The sequence below is a fragment of the Neophocaena asiaeorientalis genome, unplaced genomic scaffold (assembly GCF_003031525.2).
Source record: "Neophocaena asiaeorientalis asiaeorientalis breed wild unplaced genomic scaffold, Neophocaena_asiaeorientalis_V1.1 scaffold32, whole genome shotgun sequence".
Classification (NCBI taxonomy): domain Eukaryota; kingdom Metazoa; phylum Chordata; class Mammalia; order Artiodactyla; family Phocoenidae; genus Neophocaena; species Neophocaena asiaeorientalis.
In genome coordinates, this window is record NW_020185327.1 from 1456267 (window position 1) to 1469187 (window position 12921).

Genomic DNA, 12921 nt, shown 5'->3' on the forward strand with positions numbered 1-12921 from the left:
CCTGACATGCCACTCTGCTCCTTTCCTCCTGCCAGTGTGGGCTCTCGCTTCGCTCGGCTGCCCTCGCTCGCTTCCATTGCTGCTTCTCTGTATGTGTTGAGTCACCTGATTTGTTAACATCAGCCATGAAAGCAGCCGTGGGCGGGATGAGTGTGTTCTGATCTCTCTTAGGATTCAGGCTTGGTGTCTCACTTCCCAGCTTCCCGGTCTGTGCACCAGGAGTGGGGTGGGGGGTCAGGGCCCTCCTGGGCAGGCGACCATGGTGGAGGTGCTCGTCAGCTGACGGAGTCGGCCTCCTTCGTGGCCCCAGGAGCTGTCTGGCTTGTGTAGAGAGCGGCTAGTCTGAGGCCAAACCTTAGTTAGCTTCTCTCGTAGGTGTTTAGAGTGCCTTCCTCAGCTCCTCCTGAATTTAGATGCTTTCCCCACGTCCCTTTGATAACTAGAGTCCTCATGTTAAAAGAAGCTTATGTCCTTTCTGAAAAGAAAGTCCAAGGTCAGACATACTGCTGTGAGACGACAGCACCCAGGCTTGTTTGTCTGACGCAGAAGCCCATGCTTTTAGTGTACTACACCATACCACACAGCATAGACTGTGCAGGTGTAGTCCAGTTCTGCCTGGGGAGTAGTGTCCAGGCCCTGGTTATTCTGGTGAACCCTAGTGATACCTGGAGTCACAGATAGATATAATACTCTGGTCATGACCTCATAAATATGAGTCGGGTCTTATTGCAAAAAAAATTTTTCTTGGCCAAAAATGTTCGAGACTCAGAATATAAGTCAATACGTTGAAATTGAGTTGAATAAAAAAATTGTATAGGGTTGTATAGGCTGTATAGGGTTGTTTCCTTTCTTGGAGCGTGAGGGCTGAACAGTATTTTCCATTTCTTTATGTCTGCTGTTTATTGGCATTGGCCTCTGCAAGGGCCCCTGCCCCTAGCTGGGTCCTCTGCTTAAGAGGTGGTGGAAATAAAGTTCTTCTGTAGCGGGGGATGATAGAGCTTTAATTTTTCAGTCATAAAAATACTGCACCTTGCCTTGGGGATCCACTTGAAAAGCTCATCAGTTTTATTTTACTCACCAAATTCCACTCAAGGGAAAGAGACAACACCAGCAAACGATCAAGCCTGGACCTTAAACTTATATATATAAATCAAATATTCTTTTTTTTACATCTTTATTGGAGTATAATTGTTTTACAATGGTGTGTTAGTTTCTGCTTTATAACAAGGTGAATCAGTCATACATATGTTCCCATATCTCTTCCCTCTTGCATCTCCCTCCCTCCCACCCTCCAAATATTCTTTTAAAAATTATTTTAATAGGTAGATAGGAGCACATCTAGATATTTTACGAATGTAGCTATACTAGCATTCATAGTTCTGGTTTAAGAGTAAGTAGATTTCGTTAATATTAAATTTAAGACAGTTAACATCTTTTGAATAGTTGAGGACTTAAATATGTGAGGATTAATGTTTAAATATTGGAGAATTTGGCATAAGACATTCAGATGAAACTACCTAGTAGTGGTTTCTTCCACTTGGTTGATGTCTCTGGAGCACCTCCTGTGTGGTGAGCACCATGTGCAGGGGTAGAGATACACAGACGGTAAGATGCAGTCACTTCTGCCAGGCTGCTCAGAGCCAGAGGGCAGGTGCCCCCAAAGGGCCCGGCATCTTCTCTGCATCTCATCCGCCTGGCACTGTGCCTGGCGCATGGTAGGTTCATAAGTGTTTCATGAGCAGATCTGAAATAAATGCTAATACAGTATGATGTGTATAAAGTAAAAATAAGCACGAAAATAGGCTAGGAGGAACAAGACCTAGAAAAACAGCCCTTTTGCTAATGTGTTTGTGAACAAAAACATTTGTGCTGTGTTGCATGCTGACCTTCTGTATTGTGTTATTGTCTTTTAATCCACTTTTTGCCTGTCCTTTGGTCTGCTCTCATAATCAAGGATCCAGATCTGCTAATCCTGCTGGTGGTAAGCCATTTCTCTTCTTGCTTTTTTTTTGTTTTTTGCATTCTCCCTCACCCCATGTTCCTTGCACAATATTAATTTCTCTCTTTATTATGAGCTTAGTTAATCTTGCTGCGTTTTTTCTGTATGTTCAAATTCCAGAGTTTGAAATGGATTTCTTTTCTCCTTTTATACAGCTTAATCGTTTATTTGTGTGCTCAGATTTTATGGGCAAAATTAATAGATCCTGAGACATGTTCTTCATGGGAACGTGTACTGATAATTTTATAATGAATTTCACTTAAACTGTAGTTAAAAGTACGAATTTTCGTAAGTAGTCATCTGAGTGATTTATTTGAATGATGGAGGGGTGTGTGTGTGTGTGTGTGTGTGTGTGTGTGTGTGTGTTTAATTTCCAGGTAAGTGTTATTTTGAAGGTTTCTCCCTCTGGATCATTCTATTCTGCTACATGATAACAAATACTTGATATTTGCGAATTTTATTGCCTTCTCTGCTTAAGGAGATGATCTAAGTTAATGACTGCCATTTGGGTGTATTGGTATGATCCTTAAAATTCTGCTGCTTTCTTTAAGAAAGAATTTTGTTTTACAAGAAATGGTTATATAGGTATGTAGTCACTTAGCCATTTATAAAAATAACTAACCATATTATGATTTTAATTTCTAATTTTATTGCGTTCACATCAGGGAATGTTTTCTATATAATTTCTACCTTTGTAAAAGGTTATTGAGATTTCCTTTGAGGCTTAGTACATAGTCAGTTTTTGTACTATTCCTGTGTGGAAATGTGAAAGGAATGTGTATTCTGTTTGTTGGACTATACATTGTGTGTATATGCGGGAGGTGTGTTTATACATATCTGTATAGTTTTGACTGCATGTCTGCCAGTTTCTGAGTAGTGTATTAATCTTTCATTAGTATTAGTCTTTCTGAGAGATATATTAATAATTACGGCCTTTTCAATCTCTCTGGATTTTTATCGTTTTTGTGTTTTCTATCTCAAAGCTATGTTACGTGGAGCATAAAGTTTCATGATTATTATATCTTTAAGGATAATTATTTAATCAATATGAAACATCCTTTTTTCTCTTTTAATGCTGTTTTTTATTCTGTTTTGTTGTTTTGTTATATGTATGTTGTTTGTCTCTTATAAACAACATACAGTTGAATTTCATTTCAGTTTTTTTAAACCAATCCAGGAATCTGTCTTTTAATAGTTGAATTTAATCCAGCCACATTTATTATGATTACCGATATGTTTGAGCTTATTCTTACCATTTTATCTTGTGATTTCTGTTTACCATATTTCTGCCTCCTTTTCCATTTGTTAGATTAATGGAGTCTTCCTTTAGCGTTTAAGAAATTTCTGTTACATTTCTACTCTTTCAGCCATTTTTTAACATACCAACTCCTACAGAAAACAAACCAGTTAATAAATAAACGCCTTTGTGATTATTTGTAGAAATTTGCTGTGCAACTGAGAGGCTTTTTGTACTCAACCTGAGCCTGCTCTTTTGAATCAGAAATTTTGCAGTCATTTCTGTAGAACTCCATCTTTAATTCTCCTGTGTATAAATACTCTTTTATGAAAATTTGATGTTCCTTTATGCTCCTTAGTTTTTGAAAAATTAGTGATTTACCAGCTAGAAAGCTATTTTTATATAAAATTCTCTTGATATTTGATCCAAACTCATGTGTAAACTGACTTCTAAAATTACTGTAATTTATTTCTTGATTTACATCCATTATTCAATTTTGTTTTGCTTCATTTTTAGCTGGCAGCCGATCAAGTTCCCCAGGGAAATTGTTGGGAAGTGGTTATAGTGGCCTTGCTGGGGGTTCCTCGAGAGGCCCACCTGCGACACCCTCTTCAGAAAAACGAAGCAAGATTCCCAGGAGTCAGGGATGTAGCCGAGAAACAAGTCCAAACCGCATAGGATTAGGTGAGAATTCTCAAAGATCTTGACACATCATTCCCAGCCTGGTCATAATTTTGATTATAATCTAATGACTTTGTCTCCTGTGGGAAATAGCTGTTTTTGAACCGAGGATGTCACTTTGCCTGTGTTAAAAAGACATTTCAGTTTGTGCTTTTTACAGATGATAGCAGGTTCAGTTTTCAGTTAGGACTGACAAATATGTGGGGTTTACCTTCACACTGATGGGAAAGAATTACACCATTGTGGGCTTCTGTGGGTTAGAGTCATTTTGCAAAACATTAGCCTGGGGGATGGGCAGGCTTCTTTCCTGCATGGGAGCACTGTTGCTTTTTCCATTTGTCTTCCACTGATTAGCAGTAAATAGCCATTAACCTATATAAATATTCAGAAGCAATTTGTAGGGTCCACATTTATTTTGATTTTGCTCTTCTCTAACCCAATTGGTGAAAATTATCATCACAGAATATCTGTAGTTGTTACTTTTGACATAATGTTGTTCAAACGTAAAAACCAAGAAGAGGAAACCTAGTATATAGTGTTTATTTTTGTGTTGTAGTGTTTAGTTTCTTTGTAGTAGGATTTCATAGGAATGACTCTCAAAAGCTTAACAGTCTTTCACTCTATTAAAATCTAATTTGTATGCTCCCTTTTTAGTAAAACGGTTAGAAGTCTTGTGATCTATTGTGAAAAATCTGTGTTCATACTCTTATAGTCTCACCTGCTTTCTAAGGGTAAAAACCTACTAATGTGAAATCAGAATACTGTATTCTTTTGTCCTGTTGCCTTACCTTTGTCATTTATTCATTTATCTCCTCAATAACTTTTACTGAATACTGGAACGTTTACTGTGATGTGCTAGGCACATGTTGTTAGATCTTATGATTAGAAGATAAATGCAGTAGATTTAGCTTCTGACTTCAAAGAGCTTGTGGTCTTAGAGGTGAAAATGTAAGGCAGTATGACAGATACCCTGGCAGGTGCTCTGGGACCGTAGAACAGGAATGTCTGCCCCAGTCGTCCTAGGTTTCCTGCCAGGGGAGCCTTCCCAGGATCGACCCTGTTTTGATGAGCTGTATAAGGTGGCACCAGGCAGGGTGGGGAGATGAGGCAGAGAGGAACCTGTGCAGAAGCGGTCAGACAAGAGGGAGCGTTGTGCGCCCTGGGACCACTAGTGGTTTATCTGACGATAGCCGAGGATGTTTGTCAGAGTGGGTGGCAGATGCGGGCAGAGGGACTGGTAGGGTCCAGCTCACGAATGTCCTTGAAGGCTCCCTGTACTTCGAGAAGGCGGTGGGGGGCAGGTATTTAAGAAGTAGAATCGAAAGGATTTGGTTTGACCAACATTTCCGAAGCAAGTGAGAAATGTAATCAAGCCGTGGTTTTGTTAAAATGCTGCGTGATGCTGACCTTCTGTGAGCTTTATGGAACATGGTCCCTGAGCTGGCCAGTTATTTGCATCCAGTAGTAGCAAGTAATGTGGATACAACCAGAGAAAATATCATGACTGCAATATCTACTGATAAATTTCAGATTTGTTGTTGTCACATACGTGTATTTGGATCTGGTTGTGTTTGGAAAATACATTTGATTTCAAACCTAGGCTTGAGGTTTCAGCTGTCCTTTTCCCACAATTAGTTAAGTTTATAGGATGTTTCTTGGTGATCCTGACTTGTTTCATACTGCTAAAAATTCTTTTCTTTTGTTTTTGTTTTTGTTTTGCGGTACGCGGGCCTCTCACCACTGTGGCCTCTCCCGCTGTGGAGCACAGGCTCCAGACGCGCAGGCTCAGCAGCCATGGCTCACGGGCCCAGCCGCTCCGCGGCATGTGGGATCCTCCCAGACCGGGGCACGAACCCGCACGTCCCCTGCATCGGCAGGTGGACTCTCAACCACTGCGCCACCAGGGAAGCCCCAAAAATTCTTTCCTTTTTTGGGATTTTACTTTTTAAATTTATTAAAGATGCCATTTTTACCTTCTTCTTGAAATTGGGAAATAATCCAACCTCGATTATCTAACATGACTCTAGGACCTGGCAGTCTATGCTCTTAAGTATGAAGTTTGCACTGTGGGGTAGCTGGAAAGACAGCGTTTAATAAGCCTTTGAAAGAAGTCCTATGGAACATCATCCATCAGTAAGAACTAAATAGGAGCCTGTCAACCTTCCAAAGCGTTCTGATTTGAAACATCATTTTGAAGAAAGTTGTTTCCTTGATGCTCGTTAAGGGGATTAGTTGTGGATGGAGCTTTGAGGTCATACATACAATTCTGATTAAAGAAGATACTTTATAGACATTTTTGCACATTGTGAGAATATACATACCCAGTTATAAAATATATATGAGTAAAATACATCTTTCCACTTTTTTCCTCTAGTACTGCTTAGAGATTCCATTTTATGGGGTGTCAGATATGTTAGCATTTTTCTGTAATAGAGTGTATATTTCTTTGATCACTTAGTATATACTGGGTATATGTCTATGTGTCTAAACATTTGGTTCATTGTATAGCAACTTTAAATATAAATATTCAAAAAAATATAGGAGTATCTTTTAAGAATATTTTCTATAATCCCCAAACCGGTTAATAGTTTTCCTCATAGCTTGGAATTTGCCCTGAGAAAGAATTCTAGTTATCTGCAAATTGTATTTGGTTCAACTACGCCTTTTTTTGTTTGAAATAATATTTCTTAACTAAATTTTCCTGTTTCACCTGTGATAAAGATGATGTCAGAGCTCTTTTTCTTTAGCATTTAAGGTTTCTTAAGCAAAACGGGATGTAATTCCTGTTGGATAACTAAGAAACAAAACCCTCCCACGCCCTTCTTTCTGAAATGTATTCCTTCATAAACTGAGCAAATGGAGGAGTGTGTGTGTAAATTGTTTCCTTCTATGTGTGACTTAGGGTAAAGTCACACGAAGTGCTGACCTCTACAGCAGTCACGTTTTGGAAGTTGGCCTTTGGTTCCCTTGTTCTCCCAACTGTCTACTGAAAAGGCTATGAACACATTGGACTTTCTGCCTCTAACAGTCTGTGGATATGCATTTAAAGTGTTCTCAGATGCTTTTCTGGTTAAATGTGTTTTGAAAAAAATTGAAATTAATAATTCCTTTTAGCTCTTTGTTAGATTAGACTACTGTGTGCAAGACCAAGACATGAGAATGTCTAGGCTAGAGAGACGTTTCATGTCTTTAACTTCCAGGAGTTTTCATTGTTCTTCTTGTACTTCTGCTTTTGATAGGAATTCTGGTAGGATCCTTCCTTGAAAGACAAAAGTCAGGAGTTCCCTTAAAACGCTACAAAGGTAGAGTGTCACTCAAGGAATGAAAACCAGTCAGAGGGTTTTCCAGGCTTCCCAGCGTTCCGTGCAGGACTCCAGAACTCCCTGAGAAGCCTGCCTGCTTTTAGGAAGCTCACGCGGCAGATGTGTTTTATCGTCTCTCCCTCCTCTGCCACCCCTCCTCCAAAACCTGTTCCCACACAGAACGCTCACTCTCGGTGCTCAGTACACAGACAGGGTGATTCGGTATGTTGTGGTGTAGTTTTGACGCCTAATCAATTAGTCTTTGTAAAAATCGTTTATGTGTATATACTTACTTTAAATCCTCCTTGTAGGTTAGTCTTTGGAAATGGTGTTGCAAGTAAGGGGGAACTTCTTCCTCTTGTGTTTTAAATTATCCAACATTTGAACTGTTGATTTCACCGCTAAGTGTACTTGAATGAAGTTTGGGGCCAAACCATGCACAGAATTGTAAACAGAATTCTTTTTCTCCGTGTTCTTACCGGCCATATGGTAAAGAAGGCGGTCAGGACAGATGGGTGAATGGACGTTCTCTGGGCCAAATACGAGGACGGTAGACCTCGTTAAGAATTACGATTGTTGTTATTTCACATGGCATCTACCTATTTCTTCTCACGTTCTTCATTGCCCTCACAAAGCAAGCTCAGCCTGGGGAGAGAGCAGAGCTTCCCCATTGTTGTAACATATCTGCTCACTTAAAGCAGGGAGTGAGAACTATGTGAAAATTCAGACATAATCGGGCAAGAGCTATAAGAAAATGGTCAGCTAAGCATGCCCACGTGTGAAGACCTATCAGGACTGGCGTTACTGCTTTTTGATGATTGTTTTGGAGTGGCCGGTGGAATAAGACAAGGTTTTCACGTATGCCTTTCAGCAGGGACCGCAGACGTACATACGTACGTACCTTATCTCACGGTACCCTTTTCATTTAAATAGTGGGGACTCTCTCTCTCTCTCTCTCTCACCTTCCTAACTGGAGGCTGAGATCTAGAGCGGCTGAGTGGCTGGACCAGTGAGCTAGCATGGAGCTGGAGAGGGCATTTCTACATTAGATGTGGTAGTGGCCCCCCTAAGGACTCTTTTGTAGGTTTTATGCAACTTTTCCTTTACTGACGGGGTCAGTAGATACTCCCTAGTTTTTTAAGTTTAATTTAGCACCTGTTGCTTTGGCCTTCATGGTAGGAGCAGGAGGTGTTTAGAATGTTATCAAGAATTGCTGATTAAATTGTCACTACTACTCTGAGTGAAAACTCAGTGCTTCCACGTCACTATAGCAAAATGAAGGAGAGTTTAGGAATTCCTAGAGAATTCCAGATGAAGCCCCATTTTGACTGATGGCTGAGATTGCATTCCTGGGCTTGACCTTGCCTTGCTCGCCAGCACAGACCTGATAAACCTTTGCACATCACTTAGGTACGTTTAGGGTCTCATTCACCTCTGGCACTGAGCAGAGACCACAATAGGAAGTTGGTTTGGTTTTTCACTTCCACGTTCTTCTAACTCAGGGAGTTTTATGATTCTGGTTTGTAAGACATTCTTGTTACGGTTTGGCCATATAATAAATCTACCTTTGCGCTGAAATTATAGGCTTTGCTCATTGCAATGTAGTAAACATGGAGGTTTTTACATCAGTGAATCAAATTTGTATTTTCCAAACCTTCTGAGAAAGGCATTTCTGTCTAATTCAGAATTAGTAGATCCTCTCAAGATGGAAATATTTGTTTTTCCCATCAGCTGTCATGTAGGTGGCTACGTGCTTTCAGTTTGCGAAGTTGTTTTTGAGTATTTTGCCAGTACTGCATTTCTGTTTTCTCAAAGCAAGCTGAAAAATAAGAAAATCATGGTCTTTCATGCGATTTATGGCCAAGTTATATTAGCCGTTAGGCTGCTCATGGGGTTCTGTCGTCTCAGTCTCCTGTGATGTGAGAAAGTAATTGGCTTTTATCAGGCCAGTGGATGATCTTTAACCATGACTGTTGGGATTATCAGGCCACCTGGGATGGACTCAGGTGTGAGGCTGGGTGAGTGGAGGTGCTTGGGTAGGGATGACCGACGGATCTTTTTGGATTCCGTAGAAAACACCAGAATTAATGTCGAGGTCAGTGAATGAGAGGTTAGCAGTCCCGATTCTTTATATCCTCACACTGATTTGCACACGCAGGCTCTCTAGCAGGGTCAGTCCTCATGACTTCTCTTTGTAAAGAAGGCCAGGCTGGGGGAGGTGAACAGTCTTCCTTTTAATTAGGTAAGTTCATGGAGTTCAGTGACCAGAGCCTTTATTCTGTTTTTAATCCAGATTAAAGTATCTTTCTAAGGACCCAGTGCATATGAAAATGACTATGGCCTTTTATTATCCTCTCAGGGAGGAGTGTGCTGAAACCATAGAAACTGATCATTTCCAGAAGACTTTGGAGCTTGTATATTCTGATCCAGTTTGCTCTTTGGAGAGCTTTCTTTTCCATTTCTTACCTTTAGGTGTTATTTCACCTTCCTACTGAAATGCCCAGCTTTGCGAGGCCGTGGGCAAGTCCAGCTTTGCCCACCCCCTCCTGTTGTTGGCCCGTCAGTCAGTGAGGCCCGAGCAGGGGCAGGCGCGGGCCGTGTCGCGATTACGTGAACGGAATGTGACTGACCATGTGTGAGTTTCTCTGTCTTCATTAAACTTGTTCCCCTTCTCTGAAACCCCTCATGCTGCACGCTAGCACGGAGCAGCCGTATCCCTCGACCCAGCATGAGTCAGGGGTGCAGCCGCGATGCCAGCCGTGAGAGCAGCCGCGATACGAGCCCCGCTCGGGGCTTCCCTCCGCTCGGTGAGTACCCGCCGGCCTGGCTCCTGGGGCTCCTCCCGCCCCGCCGGGCCCAGCCACCTGCCTCTGTCCCCCGCCGCTGTCCCGTGCGCCTCTCCGCTCCCGTCCTCTTCCCGAGCCTCCCTTCCTGTCCCTTCTGCATGCTCGGATTCTGGCAGTTCCCAGTTTTCACATATCAGGGGAAGAAGGCACCCATTCGCTCTGTACTGTTGTCGTTTAGGACCACTTGCTCCGGGCAAGCCCGTCTGCGAGGTCGTTGCCAGCGTGTGGCGCAGCTCAGCCAGAGACCATTGCTGCTTAAAAGCTGAGCGCGTCCAAAGTGTCTCCGTACTCACTGAATCTCTGCAACCTGTTTTGAATTTTACCAGGGATCAGCCCATGCGTGATTCACTTCAGAGAAGGAAAAAAAAAAAGTATCATCATGATAACATTTAGGAAACTAAGCGTGTGCTCGGTTTGGGGGTGAACACATTAATCGAAAAAGCGGCATGAATATTAGCTCTCCTTCTGTGAGACGAGTCACTTCAAAGCTTTCTTTAAAGCGGTCTGCAAATTGCTTTTGGATAAACGGCCTAAGTGTACAGCACAATGCAAAAACCGTTATGTTCACTGTTAATTATTAAGATACTTTTCATTCTTCCTGGGCCCAACAGGCTGTTTAATGTTTGTGATCCGGTGCCACCCCAGGACAAAAAATTTACAACATTTGGTGGCCGTGGTACATGGTAACATTGTACCTCTGATCACCAGTTCGGTGTCAGCTGGGGCTGCTTGTCTGACAGACGCCCGCCGTTTCAGTTTTCCTTACAGCTAGAATTTGTACTTTAACAATTTCTAGTATTCAAGACAAACAAGACCGAAAGAGAAACATTTATGCTTTATAGAATATTGAATTCACATTTTCTATTTCGTTTTAATAGTCTTGCCTTTCTCTAAAATGGACATATACCTTTTTACCTAGTGCAAATTATTAATCCTGTAAGACGTCTATCAACACATACTTTCACACACAAAAAAAAAAAAGAAAAGAAAAATGTTTTGTATTCTTCAGTAATTGTGTTTCAGTTCTTGGGCATATTAAGTGCTGTACAGCTGTGTATTTTTTCCTCATGATAAGCATGACAGGTAGAAATCACTTTATACCGGTAGGTCCTAGGCCTGAAGTTATTCTCTGGAACTGTGGACTGCAGCAGTCTGTTATTTTGACTCTAATTATGAAACGGGTCTTTGAAATATAAAAATGTCACTTTGGAAGATGGATGTTACAGCAGAAGCATAAGGTTTTAATATTTGCCACTATCTCCTTCTAAGTCATACACTCCTTCCCAGTATCTTTTTTCCCCCAATTAGCATCAGTACTCAGAATCTAGACCTATTTCTTCATGACCACTGTCCCTCATGGAGTTCTCAGAAAGAGCAGGTGGACAGATGCAGGGCCCTCTAGACGATCACCTGACTTGGTGAGGAGATACCTGTGTGAGGTGTCCTACCTGATGGGCATGAGGGCCTGAGTGGGGCAGCTCACCTGGTCCCTGCCAGCTCTTCCACAGCAGTCCACAGCATTAGATCAGAATCCTCAAAAATCCAGGGCAGCAAGGATGATTTTTTTTTCTGAGTGAACTGGTGGTTTTTCCTTTGAAGTTAAGGCTGTGTATCTATGCATCCTTGTTCACGAATTGACCTTCGAAATAGCCTGTTCTATAAGTGAAACAGTTCAGTCTGGTTCTTGGTTATTTTGTCTCTTAGAGTTCAGTGTTTTTATTTCACGTGTACACTGCTGTTTTTGTTCCTGTCCATGGAAGCAGCCTTTGTGACCCAGCATGTGGTCTGTGGACCAGGCAAGGTGTGCTGGATTCTTGAAGTCCTGCTTGGACCCTGAGGAGCTGAGGGATCCAGTCTGATTTCCACTGAAGTGTTTTGGTGACAGCCCGGGTTGTGGACGTGTGTCACTGCTGCTACCACAGCTGGAGCTGTGGCTGCAGACATCTCCCCTTCTCACAAGCTCTGGCACCAGCGTGGTCTTCTGTGTGGTCAGGGCAGGAGTTCACATCATTTCAGCTCAGTTTTTAGACCGTGACTCTTTTTCTTTCTTGTTGGGTTAAATCTGTTCATAAAAGTCCCGTCCAGCAAGAACAGCACCAGTGCCCACATGTCCCTGGCACTGTGCTGAGTGATCGGTGGACATATAACCCTTGTGGGTCCTGTTCAGCCTCTGGGACTGGTATCGTCATCCCTCTTGTCTGGATGACAAAACCAAGACCTGGGGAGTGGAGGCCACTTCCCCAAGGTCACACGGGTCTGACTTCAAAGCGTGGCTGTTCCCCTGCCTCACCTGAGGTGTCTTTCATTGGTTCCTCCGAAATGTACTAACTGCTTTCTGAGGCCTCTCCAGGCTCAGGTACAGAGAAAGTGCTTGGCCACGTTTCTGAGTCGGCATTTCCAGGTGTGGCTATGGCACCTGGGAATTCATGGATAAGTCCCAAAGGTTGCTGTGCCCCCTGGGGAGCCTCCTACGCCCTTCGGAGAGTGTGATGTTTCCTTATTCTCATTCACTTTAATGTTCATTTCCTACCCCCTTTATAAGTCAGTGAGATTTTGTATTAGTGCCCCTTTGAATCAACTTACGTAGCCAACCTTCACTTTTTAAAAGAAGAGGACAGAAGTAATTGTTTCAGTGACTACATATTGGGTTTGAGCTTGCATTTTTCTTAAAAAGTTATTTTGGACCATTTTAATGGTATGAATACATAGTGACAGTGACAGCTTTTAGGTGAGATTAAGGCTCTAGGACTCTGCTGTCAATGAGGCTTTGATGTAATCGGGTCCACCTTGGATTCCATTGTGGGACGTTCACTTGAGAACGTGACAGAGAACTTGTTACGTGACAGATTTGCTGTA

General features: G+C 42.1%; 1 protein-coding gene across 6 annotated transcripts in view; it reads left to right on the top strand.

Annotated features, from left to right (window-relative positions):
* Positions 1-12921, top strand: part of CLASP1 (cytoplasmic linker associated protein 1) — a 270131-nt gene that overhangs the window by 180993 nt on the left and 76217 nt on the right. For all 6 annotated transcript variants that reach the window (XM_024734467.1, XM_024734471.1, XM_024734468.1 and 3 more), the window contains one exon: positions 3753-3920. In XM_024734467.1, coding sequence (XP_024590235.1) covers positions 3753-3920 — 168 coding nt within the window. The remainder of the gene's footprint in view (positions 1-3752; positions 3921-12921) is intronic.